The 23254-nt window shown below is 42.5% G+C and overlaps 1 protein-coding gene across 6 annotated transcripts in view; it reads left to right on the plus strand.

The window, feature by feature from the left end:
* Positions 1 to 23254, plus strand: part of LOC124619921 (uncharacterized protein T19C3.4) — a 284127-nt gene that overhangs the window by 111514 nt on the left and 149359 nt on the right. The window contains exons 1-3 of one of the 6 annotated variants that reach the window (XM_047146562.1): positions 4578 to 4619; positions 9398 to 9493; positions 18160 to 18232. Coding sequence is in view for 5 of the 6 variants with exons in the window: in XM_047146559.1 (XP_047002515.1) it covers positions 9267 to 9493; positions 18160 to 18232 (300 nt within the window). In the remaining variant the exon portion in view is untranslated. Of the gene's footprint in view, positions 1 to 4577; positions 4620 to 8677; positions 9494 to 18159; positions 18233 to 23254 lie in introns of those variants that run through there. The other 5 variants (XM_047146559.1, XM_047146558.1, XM_047146564.1 and 2 more) reach the window with 5 other exon arrangements.

Consider the following 23254-nt stretch of genomic DNA (forward strand, 5'->3'; position numbering starts at 1 on the left):
ACAGAAGTATTCAGCAATGATATAAATATGGTTTTGGAACAGACAAATGTAAGAAAAATAGCATAGTCAAGGGAAAACACACTAAACAAGAAGATTACATATTGGATAACCACAGCGACTGCATAGAAGCGATGGAAAAAACAGATGCCTATAAATATCTAGGATACAGACAAAAAATAGGAATAGATAATACAAATATTAAAGGAGAACTAAAAGAAAAATATAGACAAAGACTAACAAAAATACTGAAAACAAGATTGACAGCAAGAAATAAGACAAAAGCTATAAATACTTATGCTATACCAATATTGACCTACTCATTTGGAGTAGTGAAATGGAGTAACACAGACCTAGAAGCACTCAATACACTTACATGATCACAATGCCACAAATATAGAATACATCACATACATTCAGGAACTGAAAGATTCACATTAAGCAGAAAGGAAGGAGGAAGGGGATTTATCGACATAAAAAAACCTACATTATGGACAGGTAGACAATTTAAGAAAATTCTTTCTAGAACAAGCAGAAACTAGCAAAATACACAAAGCAATCACTCATATAAATACATCGGCTACACCACTGCAATTTCATAACCACTTCTACAACCCTTTAGATCACATAACATCAACAGATACGAAGAAAGTAAATTGGAAAAAGAAAACACTACATGGCAAGCACCCGTATCATCTAACACAGCCACACATCGATCAAGACTCATCCAACACATGGCTAAGAAAAGGCAATATATACAGTGAGACGGAAGGATTCATGATTGCAATACAGGATCAAACAATAAACACCAGATATTACAGCAAGCATATTATTAAAGACCCCAATACCACAACAGATAAATGCAGACTTTGCAAACAACAAATAGAAACACTAGATCACATCACAAGTGGATGTACAATACTAGCAAATACAGAATACCCCAGAAGACATGACAATGTAGCAAAAATAATACATCAACAGCTTGCCTTACAACATAAACTTATAAAACAACATGTTCCCACATACAAGTATGCACCACAAAATGTACTGGAGAACGATGAATACAAATTATACTGGAACAGAACCATTATAACAGATAAAAACAACACCACATAACAAACCTGACATCATACTCACCAATAAAAAGAAGAAATTAACACAACTAATCGAAATATCCATACCCAATACAACAAATATACAAAAGAAAACAGGAGAAAAAATTGAAAAATACATCCAACTGGCTGAGGAAGTCAAGGACATGTGGCATCAGGATAAAGTTGACATTATACCAATTATACTATCAACTACAGGAATCATACCACACAATATCCACCAGTACATCAATACAATACAGCTACATCCAAACTTATATATACAACTACAGAATTCTGTAATTATTGACACTTGTTCAATTACCCGAAAGTTCCTAAATGCAATGTAACATATACCGTACAGTTAAAAGGAAGTCACGCTTGATCAAGGTCCGCGACACCTTCCATTTTTAACCAGACATAACGTCTGAGACAAGAAAGAAATAATAATAATATCATCCGTTATACTGGTTCAGTATTAAACAAATACTACAGGATGACAGTTATTGAGATATATGAAATGAAATCGTCATAAATCCTGAACGGTTTACGTTCAAACTGCACGGTTGGCCTCAGGGCACGATGAGAATTAGTATGCACTGTATGGTTTGGATTAGCAACGAAGCCCACTTTCATTTGGATGGGTTCGTCAGTAAGCAAAATTGGCGCATTTAGGGGACCGAGTATCCGCATTTCGCGGTCGAGGAGTCTCGTCACCCTCAATGGGTGACTGTGGTGTGCACTGTCCAGTCACGGAATAATCAGTGAGAGAGTCCTTTTGGAACACGATTTCATCCTCATTATCCAGATTGACCCTGATTTCGACAAGATGTTGTTGATGCAAGGAGCAGCTCGACACCATCGAAGCAGGAGTGTGTTCGATGTCCTGGAAGAACACTCTGAGGACCGCGTTCTTGCTTTGGGGCCTCGATTGGCCGCCATATTCTTTGGATCTGAACACATACGATTCCTTGTTGTTGGGTTGTATCAAAGACAAGGTGTACAGCAATAACCCCAAAACCATTGCTAAGCTGAAAACAGCCATTCGTGAGGTCACAGACAGGATAGACGTTTCTACATTTCAGCGGGTCACGCAGAATTTCGCTATTAGTCTGCGCCATATCATCGCTAACGATGGCAGGCATATCGAACATATCATAACCTAAATCCGAATATCTGTAGTGACGTTTACATGATGAATAAGGTATGTTCACGCCGTAGTTGGTAACTAATTTACGTTTTTTTCACATAGTTCAATAATTGTCACTGTGTAATTGTCCAACTGTTGCAGTTACGAGTTCATAATCCTGATAAAGATAATAATGCAGCTAAATGATGTTCAGAGCATAGTTAAACTTGAATATATGTTACAGTTCACAAGCCTGTGAAAAAAGCCTACAATTTTTACAAAAGTCTGTTGTTATTCAACAACGTATTGCTGGAGATTATGGCGCTATTAGTGTTAGACAGCGTCGGCCGTCCGCTTCAATTTGACACCAACTACTTCCAGTCAGTTTACTCGTTGAAGAGAAACATCCTTGAACTGTGCTCAGCTCGCCGCTGCTAGAAGGGGTGTCTGTATACCGTGACGTCTAATGCAAGTGCACATACGTGATTACACACGATCTACGCTGAGACTAATGGGAAACCCTGAGCGAGAAAAGTGGAGGCACAGTACAATTCACTTTAAAGTGTACAAATATGACCTACATGGTAACCACTGCTGAATTATACCGTGGCGCAGACGAGCGAAGTAGAAATGTTACAGAATTTACAAATGACGCAATACGATAATTAAAATTTAGTTTATAATGTACATACAAATAAACACAAGAACGTTGATTTACTAAGAAAATGTGATTCACAAACGATGAAAATTTTTAAATTTATTCGTAGGTACAACAGTTTTCGTGTTTAAACGCAGAGGTGTTTCTATTGGATGCTAATTGAAAGTCACTGAACAATAAGTAGGGATCAAGAATTGCTGCAGTATGAATACCAGACACACTCATTGACTTGGTCGTGCTGAACGAAGGAGAAGTTAATACGAAAAATGTTATCTCTCCATTGGAATGAAGTCTCAAGGAAGACCAAGAAACTGTTTACAGGTACAGTATTTCATTAAGAACGGAACAAACTGGAGGTTCAGTGAAACATACGGCACTGTGAAATAAGTGTTAGTAGATTATGGCTGCTGTGTTTTGCCGAATGCATAAAGTTCAAGCGGAACGTGAGATACAAACATAAAAATTGGATTTTGTACTATTACGCATTAGTGAAACACGAGCTTCGGAACATACAGTACTGAAAATGTCGGTGGATTCCAAAATATTTGTGAAGTTGCGGAAAGTATGGAAGACAACCCATCGGATAGGTTAATCTAGTGGGATCTGCAAATTTCACGACGGCTCCCGTAATCACATGAGAATCAAAAATTCATTGCTATTTGTATGTAGAATACGATGTAATGTGCTGAAAGCAGCTGTCGGATCCTTCTTAGCAAAACTTTCAGAATTATTGCGCCACACTGTTGAAATTAAAGGATTTGCGAGGTGAACCGAAAAATTCATCTAGAGATTTTCTTAGGAAAGCAAACTTTTTGCGTCGTTGTTTGCTCGAATGAAAACTATATTTTGAGACTTCCTCGTGGCATTAAAACTTCATTCCTTCTTTACCCATATATTTCGATGATATACCATGATCAGCGGGTTTCTTTCTATTGTACTGCAAAACACAACGGAGAGTGGAACGTGAGTACATCGTAGGTGTGCTCATCAATATTCACAATTCTTTCAGCAAAAACATATGCCTCGATAACTCAGTTTATTCACATGCCTTCTGCAAACAATGATTTTTTGAAAGTGTTGTTCTTGGTATGGAGCGAAAATTTAGGCCTAAAATGAAAGCTTTGGTGTCGGCGCTATTTTGACTATATTTTCAGTTCGTCTTACTCCTGTTACTTCTCCTGTTATCACTCCTATGCTGATATCGTTCGTGTAGTAGATCTATCCCAGTGCTTGCGAAGAAATGTAACTGAATGTTAGTTAAGAAACCATTTTACGAAGTGCATCACAATTAAATGCATTATTAAGGCATATGTTACATGAATATGAAAACAATACCCAGTTTTTGTCTATTCTCAGCCAGCTCCACGTATATTACAGCAAAAGAAAGAGACACCTAAGGCGTTAGGGTAACATTACCAAACATATGAGGTGGAGAGAGAAAAAATGTGATTTGCTCGTGATGGAATCTTAAAAATATATTGAGTGAACGGAAATATTTCGAAGCGGTATACTTGTAGCATCCGATGGATGTGATGTATCCAGGGAGGCAGACGAGGCAGATTTCTGGAGAAGAAACGCACACGGCGTGCTGTCATAACACCAGGCTGGCGACGGGTGCCAATAGCACGCGTTGCACTCGGGTGGTAGGGGGGATGGTGTATTTCTGCCGTTGGCAAGGCGTCCGCGGCCGCGCCCCTGTGGGATCAGTGCCGCCGCGAGCCGCGCTGCGATAGTGCCGTCCGCCGTGAGTGCCGCGCCCATTGTGCCTCGTATCGCGACTGCCGGCCAGCCTCCGCGTGCGTCCAGGGACCAGCAGCTGGCAGCGCCGCCGCCACGCACCGCGCCTCGCCTTTCAAAATAGCTGCGGGGGTCGCCCCCTGGGCACACGCACACGGCCTTCTGGCGCCGCAGCCGCTGCCGGGATCCACTGTCTGCCCGTGCTACCCTCCTACCCCCTCCCCCTAACCGTCTTCCCCCAACTGACCCCTCCGTAAGCTTCTGCGAATCACATACGTGACATACTTTAAAGATTCCTGTCTGCGTTGCTTATCGTCTATATTTACCACGCAATGAACCCATTAACTTGTTATTTATAGTAGTCAACAGCTGGAATACAACTAGAGCTCTGCACACGCTAGTCCTATATCGTTTAAGTGTTTCCATGTCTGCGTACCAACTGCAACCAACATCCACTTGAGCATGCCTTCTCTAGCAGAGCCTTGGTGCCCCTCTACAATTTTAACCCAACCCTTTCTCCCACGCTTAGCTCCATTCTGAAATTAACTACTTTCTTGTCCCAGGATGTATCAAATCGCGTCTTTTACTCTGGTTGTGTCATAAATGTTTCTCCTTCACAGTTTGATGTAGTACCTCTTCATTGGTTATTCAACCTACTCATCCAATTTTCAGCATTTCATAAGCTTTCGTTATCCTCTTGTGTTTCCTGTTCATCGCTCACATTTTACTACCATGTAATGCTACACTCAAGACAAAAATTTCAGTATTTTAGTCTGTTAGACGTGTTTCCGCCTTACAGGAAAGCTTGTCTTGCTAATGCCACTCTGCAAATTAGGAAGGTTTGCTGAAAAGTGATGCCTTCGAATTCATGTGAAAATTCTTAAATCGTTTTAAATAAAACGAACTTTATTAACATTCAACGACCTTATTGTTCATGTCTACACATTTATTTCTCAACATTCACCCTAGCGAACACTACATTTCTCCCATCGAGAGACCAGTTCGTTGATACCGTCACAGTAGTATGTTTGACTTGGTTGACGGAGGCCCATCACCTCTGCTTGCACCGCTTCATCATTATCGGTGTTCTTTAAGTTTTGAAAACAGATGAAAATCGGGTAGGGCCAAGTCGGGACTCTGTGAAGGATGATCGATGCCAGTGAATCCAAGGCATCGGATTGTTGTAGATGTCGTAGCGCTCGTATGTGGTCCGCCATTGTCAGACTGAAGGAGAGGGTGCTCCGTGTGTGGACGAGCTCGTGGAATTAGAAATTAGATTACAACACCCTGTTTTTCTCACACTGACACACACCGCCATGTTACAATTCGGAACCCTCTAGGGGAGAGGACTGCAAATATGCATTCCTGATGAATAAAGGTGTAGAATGTTAATAATGCTTTATCTAAAAAGCTTTGAGTTTTCACAAAAAATAGCAGGCATCACTTTTGATCACGCCAACCTTCCTAGTGCTGCCATCTACTTTCAGTATCTTATTGGATCATATAATTCCCTTAGTGTAGCGTTATTGTTAACCTAGCGAGGTGGCCCAGTAGTTAGCACACTGGACTCGCATTCAGGAGGTTGACTGTTCAAACCCGCGTCCGGCCGTCATGATTTAGGTTTTCCGTGATTTCCTTAAATCGCTTCAGGCAAATGCCGGTATGGTTCCTTTGAAAATGGCCTTTCCTAATCCGATCGGACCGATGACCTCGCTCTTTGGTCCCCTCGCCCAAAATAAATAAATAAATAAATAAATAAATCAACCAACCAACCAACCAACCAACCTTACTGTTAGACTACATACTATTACCCTTCAAGACTCCAACTGTTCCATTCAGTCGTACTTCCAAATTCTTTGCGGCCTGTGACAAAATTAAAATATTGTTGACAAACCTCAATTTTATTGCTTCTTCCTGAACTGTAATTGTCTTTGAAAATTTCCGTTTGGTTACTTCTAGCTGCTAGCTCAGTTCACAGATTAACAGGGATGAATGTCTACAAGCCTATCTCGCTCCCGTCTCAGCTTCACTTTCATCTCCGTACAGTTTCACACTGTAGTCTAATTCCTGTAAAAAGAGTAGGTAACCTTCCACTCCCTGTATTTTATCGCTGTTACCTGCAAAATTTCAATGAGTGCATTACAGGCATCACTTCCACGAGGGTTGGAACTTTAATAATGGCAACTATTTATTTACAGTTCGTACAAAATAGATACTTGTTTCAAAGTTTTACTGACCTTCAAAGTAGTCACCAGCATTGTGTATAACCCGTTGCCAGCGATGTGGAAGTCGTAGGATACTCGTAGCAGTGCCAGTTGTGTTGACAGTTCGAGCGGCGCGGCATGTTGCCCGACGAATTTGTAGCAGTTCTGAATCGAATGCCGTGAAATATTTCCCTCTGTTTAGAAATTTAGTTGGAATCACGAGGGATTAAGTCAGGGGAGTGCAGTAGGTGGTAGAGCACTTAGCAGCCCCATTAGTCAAACAAATAAGTAACAGCTTGCACTGTATGTGCTTGAGCATTGTGCTGCAAAATGGTCAGGTCCTGTAGGGTCATCATTTCTGTCTCTAAGCTGGTCGTAGATTGTGTTCCACAAATGTTGTTTTTTGTCGCAGAGACACGCTAAAAGATCGTGACAGATGGTGATGGCTATGGCAGTTCTCATTGGGGTGACGTTATGTCGACTAACAACTGAGCACAGGAAGAACTGAGTTGTTGTCTTAATCATCACAACTATTCATTTGTCTAGAACCCACGTTACTGGGCGTCGCATTGCCAACAAGCCATTTACTTAATAATCTTGCAGTGAATAAGAGCTGGTTGCTTAAAATCTGTTGGCAAAGTTCATTGTTGGGCTTCTGCTATTGTTCTCGGTGGAAATTGTAGTATCCGGCCATTAGTTCTGAGCTATTTTATGTCCGTAATGTTTCATGTGTCATCTATCGCCTATCGCCTATTGTATCTCTGTCACTGTAATAGAGGAAGGGTGGCTGAAAAGTATGTTGGTGCGTGTCGCAGTAGGAAACCCCACCCAAGGCAAGGGAATATGTGTCACTGAGAAGAGTGCGTCCTTGCGAACCTGCCGCCTGTTAGTTGTTAGCTGCATGTGTGTTCCATCGAATCACTGCAAGTATTGCTTGGGCCTACAGATTCCGTTTGTAGGTTCATCTTCAGATTCTTGCTCCATGTTGCTAAGAAGATATTCCGATTGCAAGTTCAATGCAATTGGCAACATCTTCACTTCGCAGGGCTAGTATAGTTCAGGAACTGAACCCTTGTCGTTTCACGGAATAAAGTATTGTACCGTCCCGGAACGAGGACAAAATTGTTGATTCGAAGCCTGCTGTTTAGGAGAGGCATCTAAACTGGAGTTTCTTTACTTGCGGAACACTACAGTTTGAAAATTGTCCTCGTTTTTGCTTTCACACTCGGCACAAATTTCTTTACGTTTGTAAAAATTGTAAATGTCATTTTATTAACTAAATGTATGAAAAAGGTGCTTTGTGGTAGAATTTTATTTCGCCGGTCTAGTTTCGGGTGTTGGCCGTCATTAGCGGTATCTGTATTACCCAGGACACACATCTCTTACAACTCTTACAGTGTATATTGTAGTGATTTATGCACATGTGATTTTTCAATTCATTGCAGTTTGACTTGCCTTTTATATTCATAAAACACAATATAGGCTATTTGTAAGTAAGTTGTAAGAGATGGGTGCCTTATGTAATACAGTTACCCCTAATGACAGTTAACACCCGAAACTAGTCCAGCGAAATAAAATACTACCACAAAGCAGCCTTTGTCGAACAATGAAGTAATAATGTGACAAACTTACAATTTCTACAAACTTCAGAGCACGAAACGAACAAGGAATTTGTGACAATTAAGATTAGATAACGACCACTGGGCCGTATTTTATGAGAGCCTGTAAACAGCCAAACTTTTTGTCCTTTCGTTATTATATTGTCTGCTAGATGATTCTCATGTCGTATGTAATTCTAAGAATTTTTTATGATAACCCCACTTGGTTTTACACTTAAAGTTTTCGACTGAGACTAGTTCAAATTTCTATCAGTTGACAAGAGATCTCTGACAGTTTGCGGGAGTGAAAGCTTCTGTCATATGTTCATCGATCTAGGAAGCTTCCTAGGAAGATTTTGTCTGAAATTTCCATAACTGTCTTACTGATACAGTATCACGATCCTTAAATCACTTAGTGCAATCTCGCGACGGTTCAAACTTGGAACAAAAGTTATGTGCTGAGGACTCAGGCAAATTAACCTCACATACTCTGCCCAATAACTGAGTTGTTGAAGACTTTCACACCTAACCTAATTACATTATCGTGGTGATTTAGGCTTGCAACGTTGAACAGACCACTGATATTGTCACAACAGTGTAATTTTTAATCATTTGGTACGTGCAAGCGCATCTCCACCCTGCGAAATAAACACGAAACGGTTCGTGTTCGCCTTCTGTTAACATCCAACAACGTTCGTATGTTTATGGCTCTCTTGTCGTTTCACAACGTTATTCTAGAAAATTTTGTTTATAAGCACTACTCACATTTTATTGGCATCATCAACAAGTTTTTCCCCCTTGTTGAAAGTTCTGCGGAACATTCAAACGGTGAGGTAGTTTACCGGTTCAGTAATGATTAAGATGCAGCTGTGGCGACACACGTTTAAACCGGAAGTCCGTTTGCGGTGTCTGGCCGGCAGTCGGCTAACGGTGTACGCAGGCTTCCGTTCTGATAGTGCGCACCTATGTCGTGTGTGCTGCAGGAACAATGTCGCAGAAGGTGAAGGTAGACGTCCGCATCACTGTCTTCTACGCAGACGGCGTCACAATTTACGTTTACATATAGACTCTGGAAAAATGTAGGTATATGCACATTTTTTCGGATGTCCTGATCCATATACACTGCAGAGCCAAAGAAACTGGTACACCTGCCTTATATCGTGTAGGACCTCCGATAGCACGCACAAGTGCCGCAACACGTTGTGGTATGGGCTCGACTAATGTCTGAAGTAGTGCTGGAGGGAATTGACACCATGAATACTGCAGGTATGCCCATATATCCGTAAGAGTACGAGAGGATGGAAACATCTTCTGAACAGCACGTTGCAAGGCATCCCAAATATGCTCAATAATGTTTATGTCTGGGGATTTTGGTGACCAGCAGAAGTGTTTTAACTGAGAAGAGTGTTTCTGGAGCCACTCTGTAGCAATTCTGGACGTGGGGCATGTCGCATGCTCCTGCTGGAATTGCCCAAGTCCGTTAGAATGTGCAATGGACAAGAATAGATGCAGGTAATCAGACAGGATGCTTACGTACGTGTCACCTATCAGAGTTATAACTTATCAGGTATTCCATATTACTCCAACTGCACACGCCCCACACCATTACAGAGCCTCCACCAGCTTGAACAGCTCCCATGCAGGGTCCATGGATTCATGAAGTTGTCTCCATACATGTACACGTCCATCCGCTCGATATAATTCGAAACGAGACTTGTCCGACCAGACAACATGTTTCCAGTCACCGACAGTCCAATGGCGATGTTGACGGGCCCAGCCGAGGCGTAAAGCTTTGTTTCGTGCAGTCATCAAGGGTACATGAGTGGGTCTTCGGCTCCGAAAGTCCATATCGATGATGTTTCGTTGTATGGTTGGAACGCTGACACTTGTTGATGGCCAAGCATTGCAATCTGCAGCAATTTGCTGAAGAGTTGCACTTCTGTAACGTTAAATGATCCTCTTGAGTTGTCGTTGGTTCCGCTCTTTGTGATATTCACGGTATACTCGTGAAAAGGTCTACGGGAAAATCCCCACTTCATTGCTATCTCGGAGATGGTGTGTCCCATCGCTCGTGCGCCGACTGTTACCACCACGTTCAAACTCACTCATATATTGATAATCTGCCATTGTAGCAGCAGTAATCGATCTAACTGCGGCACACACTTATATAGGCTTTGCCGACCGCAGCGCCATGTTCTGCCTGTTCACATATCTCTGTATTTGAATACGCATGCCTGTAACAGTTTCTTCGGTGCTTCAGTGTATTTGGGGATGTACATAGTGCAATTATATGTTTACAGATTAGTCATTGCAGTCTGACTTTTAATATAAGATGAATTGGTCTGAAACATTTCACGTCGTGCCTTTATATAACTAAGAGTATGTTTAAACCATTGTCATAGCACATGTCTTAAGAATTCTAAGATTTCTCATTTTAGTTCTGTTTTCTGTTTGATTCTCTTTGAACAGGCTTTTATTATTGTGGGCTCCAGAGTGGAGATTTAGTTTAGGCACCTGATCTGGCACTGAAACTGTACAGTAAAGTGAACAGCAAATGGACTAATAGTGATATTTGGGAGACGAATGGTTGAAACAAACATTGAACTTGAGAAGTTACACTTTTCTCTAAAGAGAATGAGGAAAAAATCATTGTTAGAACAGCAGTGGTGGTGGTTATTTGTTGTTCAAGACAGACCTGTTGAGTGAAAAACCGAAAAATCGCATCTGACTGAAAATTAGTTTCTGGTCCATTTTTAAATTACTTTCAGTTGCATCTCAAAGGATGTCTCAAATGCTTGAAGTCAATTATTATGTATATTTGACACTTTAGTAGTCACTATAATGTCTTGCTACCAATGCAAGGAAACACTGTTTATAATTTTTAAAACAGCAGTAGAAATTCGTGGTTTTAATTCTTTCGTGGTTCGAATCTGTGTGTTATCAGTAAGAAACTGATGCAAAATTGCTTCGGATGTGACCTGAATTGCTGCAGACACAGCTTCGATGTGTCGTCCACATTCATCAACCAAGCGATACCATCGAGCTAACATTTCTTTGATCGCTGACTGATGTAAAATGTTAATTGCCGCATCCATAGACACACCTATGACATGTCCGAAGATGAGCGGCAATCTTGTGGACTTTTTCAGTAATTTCTTCTGTAGACGTACCTGCTGGTCGTAGTCGGCGAACCTGATGTGGGTGCCTAGCTATGTTGAAGTACGTGGAAACAAGAACTAAATGTTACCTGCGGCAAATTTCACAATAAACAGAGTGAAGTATAGCTTTCATCTCGTCACACATTTTTCTATCTAAAAGCAAAATTTCAGTTCCAGCGAAAATCACGGAACCAGTCATCCAGGCGACTGCAATGTCTTTTCAGATGGCGCGACGTGTACATATTGTCAGCTTCGCAAGGTGATTTGCAGCCACCTGTAGTAATATAAGAAGACACGGATTTGACAAATGACACCGTAAAGCAGCTTATATGTCTGACGAACACCACAAGTAAACAGTTATTACAGTTTTCTTGACGTTCTGGACATAAGTTACCAGGCCAGAAAATCAAACAATGGAAAATCCGGGATGGAATGTAACAATATAATGAAATTGAAAGTTGTCACTCGCCACATAGCGGAGACGCTGAGTCACAGATAGGTACAACAAAGACTCGCACAATTAAAGCTTTCGGCCAGTAAGGCCTCCGTCAACGACACACACACACACACACACACACACACACACACACACAGGCACGCGCGCGCGCACAAACGCAACTCGCACACACGACTGCAGTCTCAGGCAACTGAAACAAGTTGTGCCTATCTGCCCCTCAGCATCTCCGCTGTATGGTGATAGGCCAGAAAAATTTTTTTGTTTCAGAGGCTCTCAAGCGATTTCACTTCTCTCTGATGGGGTGTTAATCGTCGAAGTTGGTAGCCTCGAAGATCTGATTATCTTTTGTCCCCACGTAACCTATTTTCGATGGGTCATTTTGCATCTAATAATTTTCTCTTGTACTGAAGAAATCCAGAAAACTAATTTGTGTACTGGTATTTAGAAACTGACAAAAAAATCAGAAAAAAAACACAGTAACTCATTACCGAAAATGAGAAGTCTATACACTAGACATTGTGTGTGTGTGTGTGTGTGTGTGTGTGTGTGTGTGTTTGTTTTTTCTTGGAACCGTTTAAGGTATCGAAATTGTTTCCACCCACATGCATTGTGGGAAAGGCCTCACTGCACGTCGTCTCGTCAGTTTTGATAGCAATATACAGACCTGTTGACATTACTATACTTCCATTTGAAAGGCGAAGTTAAACTGCTAATATTGTAGTTCTAAAAGAGGGAAATTCAAGGGCGTTTCACTCTTCATTATCAGAGTTGTAGTTTCGGAGAATTTATAACATTTACAACGTAGGATTTATCTATTTCGAGCGTCAAATCTGCTACTGTCTTGTGCGGCAGTTACTGTTGTTATACTGAATTGTCACTTACGGCTGCTTGAGCACTCCATATTGACGCAGTCTATACTTATAAAAGCTGAACAGTGTAAAACATATCAGTTGAAACTGATACTAATCACACTTCTCTCCGCGTGATTGGACTGGCACGCCAACTGTAAGGCAAAGAACATAGCATCCAAGGATCATTCCTTAATTAACTACGGTAACAATTCTGCCTTCATATCTTCCCGAGTCCTGGAGGAGGAGGAGGAGGAGGGGGAGGAGGGGAAAGGGGAAAAGTCTGGATACAGTCTGTTGATATACTTCTGAACGTACAACTGGACTTCTCTTAGTGTTCCTTCTGCACTCTCCGTTAAGAAATAACATATCTAGGTTTTCCTGATTTGTAAAATACACGTGGACGAACATTCAGAATGAAACCCACATTACCTCTGTGCTCCTTTTATGCCGGTATCACAATTGTGCAATGCTTTTTACTTCATAACCGACATGACATATAGCAGTTCCTTACTGGGGTAAGAAACTACGAACTTCCGTGTAAACAGCAGTCGGTTTCATGTTCAAAACAGTTAAATCCTAAGTTCTAGATATAGTAATTATTCGGAAAGTATGATAGGTATTTAAAAAAAAAAAACCGAGTCACAGGCCTATAAACAAAAATTTCTACCTTTGTTTCAAAACTGCTACGCAGCACTATTGAGGAACTTGTTTCTCTGCGACACAAGGCGGTGATTGGCTCTTGTAAAAATACTAGGACTGCGTTGTGGTCTATTTCCGAACTGGTTCCTTGACATCGTCGTCAGCGATGAATCGTTTGCCTCTCAAAACCCTCTTTAGTTCACCAGAAATGGGGAGATCGCAGGGAGACGGGGTGACTGGACATCCCATTCGAATGTTAGCAAGAGCTCCTTAAGTGTTCGTGCTGTTAGGGTGAGCTGCCGCGGTGCAAGAAGTCGACAGAAAGGGTCCCTTTTGATCAAAAAATAAAGTGAGCAATAACTTGTTCCTCACTTGTGTGGACGGTTTTAGATTTCTCGTGTGGCGGCGACCCTGCATGCTTACACTGGAGACCTTGTCGTTTTGCCGCGGTTTCGAAGTGATAACACGATGTCTCGTCTCCAGCAGCCACTCGGGACAATAACTCATACCCCCACCCCATCCGTGGCCTAGCGCTTTATATGTTAAACATCGAATAGTATTCGACACGCCTTCGCTATTGGCTGAAGCCAGTGAGGCACCAATTAGGCAACACATTTTGCGAAATTTCAGTCTGTCCTTAATGATGATGTGAACACCTCCGGTGCTGAGTCCAGCCTCTGTGACAGTGGATGCTACCGTAACTCACGAGTCTTGAATAATGAGGGCGTCCACCTGCTGGTCAATGGCATCGGTAATATGGTATGTTGTTCCCGTCCGTGCATCATTGGCTAACATCCTTTCCTGAGCGCTCGTGCCACGACTTGGCCGTTGCAACGCTATATAGTGCTCGGAGTACAATTGTGCCTTTCCTCGTTGTTTCCGTTTCCCAAATTCTTCCGCTGTCAGGAAAAGCAATACTCCCATTCGTTCTTCTATTGAATTATCCATTTCATTGTTTTCAGCACGACTGACAAGGACGTAACTGGAAATCGGAGTTTTTCAACATTTAGTATGTGTGATACATGAAGTTCAGAACTGAAATATCAATCCCGAAAGCAGATCGATGCAGCTCTCGAGAAAATAGTGTTTAAAATCTTTAGATGCCCTATAGCGATGTCTATTTAACGACAGGGAGCGTGGCTCTGCGGTAAAGTGCTTGCCCGTCTTACGGGCAGTCTGGGTTAAACTCCCCACTTTGACACATTTTTAAATAAAGGTGCAAGTTCTACGAGAATTTTCGTGAAGGTTAAAATACTTAATGATGAAAAATTTGTTTTTTTTTTAGTTTCAATGATCTTTATTAGCAATTGTTGTAAAAAAACTGATACCAGTAATTAAGAATCTGTTTGAAATGAAAATTGAATTTTTGTGTGAGAGATGTAATTAGAAAAAGTGCGTTTTTCATAGATGTTACAATTAGATATGTGCTAATAAGCATATATTTAATGGATTTTATGGTTAAGTGACGCAGGTATTCGAACTGAGCAAAAGACGATGAAAAAAAGAGCGAAACGAGACTCGAACCAGAGATCGTCCATTACCAGTGTAGAGTGCTACCGATTTTTTCCGTCTTTACACGCTTTACGCTTCACGGAAATGCACATGCAACATGCCCCTCTGTTTAAAATTTGCGTTGGCCAGCAATTGAACGCTGACCACTTACATGTTAGACAAATTCTCTACCACAGAGCAACAGTGCCAGTCGAAAAATCGATCTAGTTTAGACTACTTAAGAGCTCGGAAAACTTCAAATCCATTCTCTCGAGAATTATGGAGGGTTGCATCGAGCCGCTTTGAGAGACTGATACTTCAGTTCTAAACTTCACGTAACATAAACATAAAAAATTGCAAAAATCTTGTTGCCTTTTGGTCTCCTTGTGAATGCTCTGTCGTAACGTGGGTGTTCGCGCGCGTGTTCCTCTAGCGCCAAGTTTGGGACCTCAGCGCTTTTACGGGGGCTGCGCCAATGACATGACGATCCTGTCAGCGGTTTCTGCTTTACAGCCCCCGGCTCCATTCTTTTTGAATGGACCTTATGTTAATCGGATTTTGAAGAACGAAACTTCGTTAAATTACTCTTCCAGAACTACGACACTTCTTGCAGAAATTACTGTAGTACTATTTGAAAATGTTGATACAGATGTGTGTCTAATTAATGTAGCTATGAAAAGTAACTATACGTCAATTAGTGAGGACTTTCTCACAATTCATCTGCGTTAGAACAGAATTACGATTACTTAAATGATTCCAGCAATATTTGACATGAACAGCTTAGCTGAATCGCCCTATACACAGAATGAATCACTTAAAACTTGCCCCGCAAATATTGCGAAAATGGAAACTATTGGTTTGCGGTTTTCATAGGGGCTCGTGTTGTTAGTTAATCAATAGAAGGTAATAATACTTAAAAATTGCATTTTTTGTGCAAACATACCATTTTTAAATAGAAAATGCCTTTGACATCAACGAACCAAAAGTAGGGTAAATTAAAATGGCAGTGGTATTTGTTGCAGAATTCTAGTTAGTCTTTTAATTGATATCGTGTTGTTCTTTAGAGTATGCTACCATAGGGATTAAACAAGTGTTAGTGTGGAACTTCTCAAAATACAAGTGCATACACAAGTTATGCGGATTCTAACCAGTAACGAGACAACTGACCATCACAGCTTGTGTTCAAAATGACCACCGGCAGCGGCAATACACGCTTCCAGTCTTGTATGGAACAATTGCTGCAAGCGTGCTAGCATTCCAGTGGAGATGTCCGAGCAGTTTGCAATAATATGTTGTTCTATATCAGGTGTAGTTGGTAAGTCCTTGTAGACAGCGTCTTTCAGCTTCCCATAAAGAAAAAAAGTCTACAAGCTTTAAATCCGGGGGACGGGCTGACCAAGGGACAGGCCCTCTGCAGCCAATCCAACGATTTGGGAACAACTCCTGTAGAAATGCTGTAGTACTTCATGCCGGATAGCCATAATGTTGGTGCCACAGGTTCCTCCTAGTCTGCAGAAGAACGGCTTCTAGCATCCGCGGAAGATGGTCTGTTAGGAGGCTACAATTATGCACGTGCAGTATTCCGTCTATGAAACATAACCCTATGAGCTGATGGTTCACTATCCCACAGCACACCTTTACACTCCATGGACGCCGACGTTCCACCTGAAGAAGCCAACGGGGATTGTCAACTGACCAATAGTGCTTGTTTCGGTGGTTTACCTAGCCTTGATTGGTAAACGTGGCTTATCATTGAGCAAGATAAAAGGTATCTCTGTAGTATCCTATCTTCATGTGCATAACCGTTTCCATGCTGTTACTGATGCAGAGAGATGCGATGGGGATGGAGCCGATGTCGATGGAGAATACGTAGGACACTTGTCTGACCCGCGCGACTTCCTCGTCCAATTGCGCGGGAGCTAACGTGCGGATAAACTAACAGCAGCAAGAATATTAAAGTCTGCTTCTTCCGTCATCACTTGCTTCCTTCTGTTACGTTATCTGGGTGTTAGACTACCACTTTCTCGTAACTGGCTGAATGAATAAATAATTGCCGGGATTGCTGACGTCTATTGCGATGTCTTGCCGCGTACGCGCACAAGAACAAACTGCATTCTTCCTACTTCTCCATACACCCAGAGAATGTCGGCTTTTTCTGCATTGGTAAATGATATCGTCTTCTCACGACCTACTGCTTGGGCTGTCACTGACTAGCAAGTCACAGTGTACTGGAAATGTCGTGTGGCTCGGGCCCCCTCATTGGGTAGACCTGTCGCCTGGTGCAAGCCTTTTGAGTTAACGCCACTTCGGCGACTCAGGTGTCGATGGGAATGTGGTGGTGGTGGTGGTGGTGGTGGTGGTGGTGGAGATATGAGCGGAGAAAATCTCCGACCCAGCTGGGAATTGAACTTGGGCCGCTTGGCATGAAACTCCGTCGCTCTGACCACTGAGCTGTCGGGGCGGACACAGTGCACTGAAGGAACGCAAAAGCACCCTGTAAGCAAACATAACACTATCGCACCTAATAATTACGCATATTGAATGGCAGACGCGAGTGTTGTTGGTATGGAAACTTTTCAAAATAAGCTATCTCGCAAACGACTCGAACTAGAATCCTGCAACAAGCACCACTGGATTCTAATTTACACTACTTTTAATTTGTTAGTATCCATAGGCATTGTTCCATTTGAAAAGGTTTGTGTTTGCATAGAAAATACACTTTCTAAATATTATTACTCTCTGTTTACTAGCTAACAGTACTAGCCTCTGACTATCAAGTCATTATGTGGAAAATGCACTTCAATAGCACTTTCCATTTCCGCAATACTTGCGGTGCAAGTTTTAGGCGATTCACCCTGTATAGAAAATTACTGAACCGTCCTCTTTATAACTGTGCTGCTACTACTACTACTACTACTACTACTACTACACTATTGCATGTGGGTACGATCTTGCAAAATCTCTGGAGCCTAGTTGCTGAGGTGTTAAGGGTAGTGAGCAGTGTTGCACGTGAGCTGAGCCGAGCTGTGCAGTCGCTGATTGGCAGCCGCCCCTCCCTGGCAGGGGTCCAGCCGCCTCCAGGTCCAGCGCCGGCCAGCGCTCTCCAGTCTGCACTTGTCTGACATGCGGCTCCTTTATTCTGTCCTCAGACTCGTCTTCGGAACGCTGTACCCGGCCTATGCATCCTACAAAGCCGTCCGCACCAAGAACGTCAGGGAATATGTGAGTATACCCTTTACTTCATTACTAGCTTTGACAGAGTTAGCAGGTCTACGCTGTTTACTGGGTCGCATTAATATCGTCACAGCAATCGTGCCCTGCATGCTTTACCTATTGCAACAAACGACCGTATTTCTGTATTGGACAATTCGAGAACGGAGAATTTCTCGATTCCAACGTGTTCTGTTTTCGCGAGAGCCGACGTAGAGTACTCGAATACCACATCGGAGTACAAGACCTCCCGTTTTACATTGCTGATCGCCTCGAGTCGACAGCACTCGACTCCAGAACGAGTTGTTGGTTCTCGTGAAAGTACTCTGTTCTCGGATGCATATTTCTGTGTTTATTGCTCGAAGATATACACCAACCAGCCACTTTTTGTATTTCTTTATGCCAAGACGCGTTTCGGGCTTCCACCAATCCTCAGTCGGCGTAGCATATTTATAACTTCAACACAATCCTTCTGGCGACCTAACTCTTGCAGCTGCTGCTGCTGTTGCTGCTAGACAAAGATACACACCAAATGAAAACGGGTGAAAGCTCGATACTCGTCTTCGCATAAATAAAGCTGTCCACAAGTGGCCTGTTCCGGTGTTTCTTAGAGTAATTCAGTCCACTGCCATAGAGCTAAACCGCCATTAACATAGTTACATCAAAGTTTTTGTTTCCAGCTGCCTGTTATACGGCAGTTCTGAGCGCACGCTTATAAATCATAAGTTGCATTGGTTATGCATTTAAAGAAAATTTTGGATCATGCATTAACATAGAATTTCACTGAAAATTTTCATCAATTTTCAAGAATTGTTGTAAAACGACAAGGGTATAAAATATTTTAGAAAAATGTTGTGTAATTTTTAATTTAGCCTCTGATCAACAAGGAAAAAATATTTAGTTTCCTTAAAAATAAGTCTCACAAAATGGACAAAGGCATGCTAGATACCGAAAACTGATGGCTGCGTGGCTGAAGTGTACAGCGGCCCTATCAGTTAGGCTGAAGATCTAGGTTCTCCGATACGTTTCATTCATTTTGATTCTCGAGAACAGATATTTGGACTATGAGGTCGTAGTTTCTCGAGGTGGCTATCTTGAGTAAATGCTTCGCGGACCTCTTGCCGCGCTAGGTTTGTCAGTCTCGAGCTCCGACGTTATCGTCAGGAGATTAGATTTCAGTAGGTCGTTAGGTACTTTAGTTAGCTAATTTATTTCATGGCGCCGTCACGAAGTCACGGAACTTCCATGTGCTACCGGCGATTATGCCGATGTCTTTGACAGAAGAACTCTGGTAGTGATGCCGATCTCGTTAGATGGTGGAAGACTCAATTGATTTGTCTATTGTCTTTCAGCATCGAATGCGCGGACTTTGTGACGTCTCCACAACATTAATCGACCAACAAAAATACCCAATGGCCTACTGAAATCTTACCTCCTGAGATGACGAGGGCGTAAGTCGTCGAAAGCTCGAGACTGACAATCTTGACGCAGCAAGAACTCCATGGAGCAATTATTCAAGACTTATAGATTCTCTGAAGTTTCCAATTCTGCTCATTACTGAAGTAGGGGGGTTTGCTCGTTAAGACGGTCAACAGTTTCCTCATCTAAACCAGCCAACAGAAGAATTAGACGCTTGTTTACGGAGGACTAATCTATTGCAAACAGCAAAATTCGACAGAAGGGGCGGTAGCGGAAACTGCTGTGGCTCGAGGCGGCAGCCAGGCGCGTGGCGCTGGCGCGTGGCTAGTGTTTTAAATAGCACCTGTCCGTCGCGCAGGAGCTTCTCTCAGACGATGGCCTGCGGGTAATAGTTATCTGCGTCACAGTGATTCCGGAAGGAGGATCTCCTTGGCTGAATACCAAATAGATCTTCTAATTTATCTGTATATCGATTTTCTTTTGTTAGTTTAGATGATTTTTAACGTTAGCTGAAGACCGTCTATAAAATGTTGCAACTCTCAAATTGTTAAGCTGTGGAGTTCATAACTGAATCTTAGAACCTCGTCCCAAGCATGACGTGATTTATATCGATCACTGTCAGTGTTTCGTACTCTCGATTGTACAGTTATAGTAATCATTGTATATTCACGTTTTAGTCGTGTGTTAGTTTATGCTGATAACGACACGTATTTTTCTCTGCTAATACTTTACTTTCATTCTAACATCTTTGCTTCGAAGTGTTAGCAGTTTCCGGCTAAATGACAGGAAAACCAACTAATACTACTACCAGCCTAACTGCCACTCCACTACAGCGGAGTGTGCGCTGATATGAAACTTCCTGGCAGATTAAAACTGTGCGCCGGACCGAGATTCCGCTGCAGAGTGAAAATCTCATTCTGGAAACATCCCCCAGGCTGTGGCTAAGCCATGTCTCCGCAATATCCTTTCTTTCAGCAGTGCTAGTTCTGCAAGTTTCGCAGGAGAGCTTCTGTAAAGTTTGAAAGGTAGGAGACGAGGTACTGGCAGAAGTATAGCTGTGAGGACGGGGCGTGAGTCGTGCTTGGGTAGCTCAGTTGGTAGAGCACTTGCCCGCGAAAGGCAAAGGTCCCGAGTTCGAGTCTCGGTCCGGCACACAGTTTTAATCTGCCAGGAAGTTTCATACTCCACTCTCCTTTCCGCTTGGTAATGCACGTTATGGAAAATATATTGGTATTGCTAGGGTTAAGCGAAATCCAGGCATTTATCCGCAAATTGACGTCGATGGGACCGCTATCCAATCGTTCTCCCCTTCCAGCGCATGGCAGCGTCATATTGTCGTACGTGATGGGATACTTTGTTGATTAAGTTTTCGCATATCTTACGGTGTTCACTGCAGAAGATTCGTACCGGTGTTCGTTCTTTTCATGGTTACACGAACGCTGTAACGAGCATTGCAGGGATTTGTGAATAACTCAGTAGAGACAATGACGCCATACCTGAGGAACGCCGATTCCACGTAGGTTATGTGAAAGGATTTGTTCACCTCATAGTATCAGTTCACCGCAGATTACTGTAACAACGAAGCTACTCAAACTATTAGAACAAAATGGTATAGATCTAGGGACACGCGCATAACTACAGGCATATACCGCTGGCTTTTAACACTTGTTTATGCTCTCGGATTATCACATCTCTGGGGATCGCAAATGGCGTGGTTTAAGTAGAAATGCGAGCAGCACTTGTATATCAGAAAGCGCGCTGGCTCCCTTGACTTCTGGCGTGTACGTTAATGTTCCGAACTGTTGCTTGGTGAAAAACTCTAACCTCACGGGCCAGCAGGCCAGATGTGCGACTAGGTCGAAGATAACTACATATGTCCTAAAAAGACACAGATATGATAGTAGCCACGGATACAAAGACCTGGCAAATACCAGACTGAGATACTAGGTATAATTCTCAGGAAATTTAATTCATCCACGAATAAGTTAATTTCCCGGTGGCCCGTTCGTAAGAGTTGCCCTTCGGTCTGGGAACTTCACGGGCATAATTAATAGAAGAGGCAGAAAAAGTCGAAAGGAAAAGCTGCGCAGGAGTGCCATAAGATAATCAGAGCTTCAGGGTAGACGTTAAATGAGAGGGTTTGTACTAAACAGAATCATTTAATATAAAAGTTACGAAAGCGCACGTTCCAAGAAGCGTCAAGCAACATATCACATTCGTCCAAGCATATCTCACGAACTTAGTAAGATTGTAAAACGGAAAAATTCAAGCTCATACGGAAATGTATCGATAATCTTCCTTCGCGTGTAGTATTTTCGAGTGGAGCAGAAACGCCAGGAAGTGATGGTGGTTAACTCTGTATTTCATGCTCCACACCTTAAGGTGTGTTCAGCTGTTAAACTGTATATGTAAGAAATGTGAATATCCATTTCTCTTCTTCAGTCACGGCTATTGCCCCTCTCTGCCGCCTCTATTGCGACGTGTGTTCAGCTCCATATTCCCAAGTGCTTCTTGTTAATTCTGTTCTTTTCGTAACCTTTATTAACTTTAGCAAATTATTGGTTCTATACTGCTGGAAAAGATACCATCAGGGATTGTGTACAGTGGCACCAGGGTATTATATATGCGTACAGAGGGTTTGTAGTGTTATTGATTTGTCACTGTATTATGGCTCTACAGGCTGTAACTGTGCCGAGTTTAGAGAACATTGTTTGCAACATTCATTTTAGGCCACAACCATGCCGCACCGACGAGTACGTGCTCCTATTGAACAGCTTCAGCCATTTGAACGGGGTCGTTTTGTGAAACTCCGGGAAGCTGAGTGGACGTAATGATGGAATGCTGCGCATGTCGGCCACCGTGCATCGGTGCTGCGTCGCTGCTTTGGGCAGTGGTATGTGGAACATATTCGCAATTGTGGACCAGCTTCTGGACGTCCGCGTAGTACAGACGTACGTCGAGATGGATGTGTTACGCGAGCAGCGGTAGTCGACCGATCATAATACGGGGACTGAATCCGGGCACAAGTTGCACCTGCTGTGTCAGGCACTGTTGAGAACGGTCTGCTTGCAGCACGATTAAGATCACTACTGCCGCTGGCCAGGCTACCGCTGACACCATACCCCCACCAAGTATAGCTCGCAACAGACTTTTAAAGACTTCGATATAAAGAGTTTGGTTTACTGTTTGTCCTAGAGGAACATACTGATGCTGAACTAACCCTTTATTATCAGAGTGTGCGATCGATATTTCTTCATGCTCGAAGGTTGTCGTTTGATTTATTTCGAGACCGATGATTCAGGACAGAAATGTGGAATCACATCTGGCTCTTATCTAGTAGTTCAGCAGAAATTCTTCGTCTTTCCTGTTTTTGTTTGTCTGTTAGTGTGTGTGGGACGAGTTCTGCATTATATTTCCGTTTCCCTAAATCTTTGCGTAAAATCTTAAGCTTATTCAAATTAACCGTTTCAGACCCGATACGCACAATTGTGTGGGTGCGGTTTATTTGCGTTGCAGCATCATATTATTCCGGTATGCAGTTGAGCCCCACGTCACACGAGTGTGCACCCGAATCTGCCGCCTCTATTGGAGGACAGTTTTCGGCTCCATGGCTAG

This window comes from Schistocerca americana, chromosome 6 (assembly GCF_021461395.2).
Source record: "Schistocerca americana isolate TAMUIC-IGC-003095 chromosome 6, iqSchAmer2.1, whole genome shotgun sequence".
In the NCBI taxonomy this organism is placed as follows: domain Eukaryota; kingdom Metazoa; phylum Arthropoda; class Insecta; order Orthoptera; family Acrididae; genus Schistocerca; species Schistocerca americana.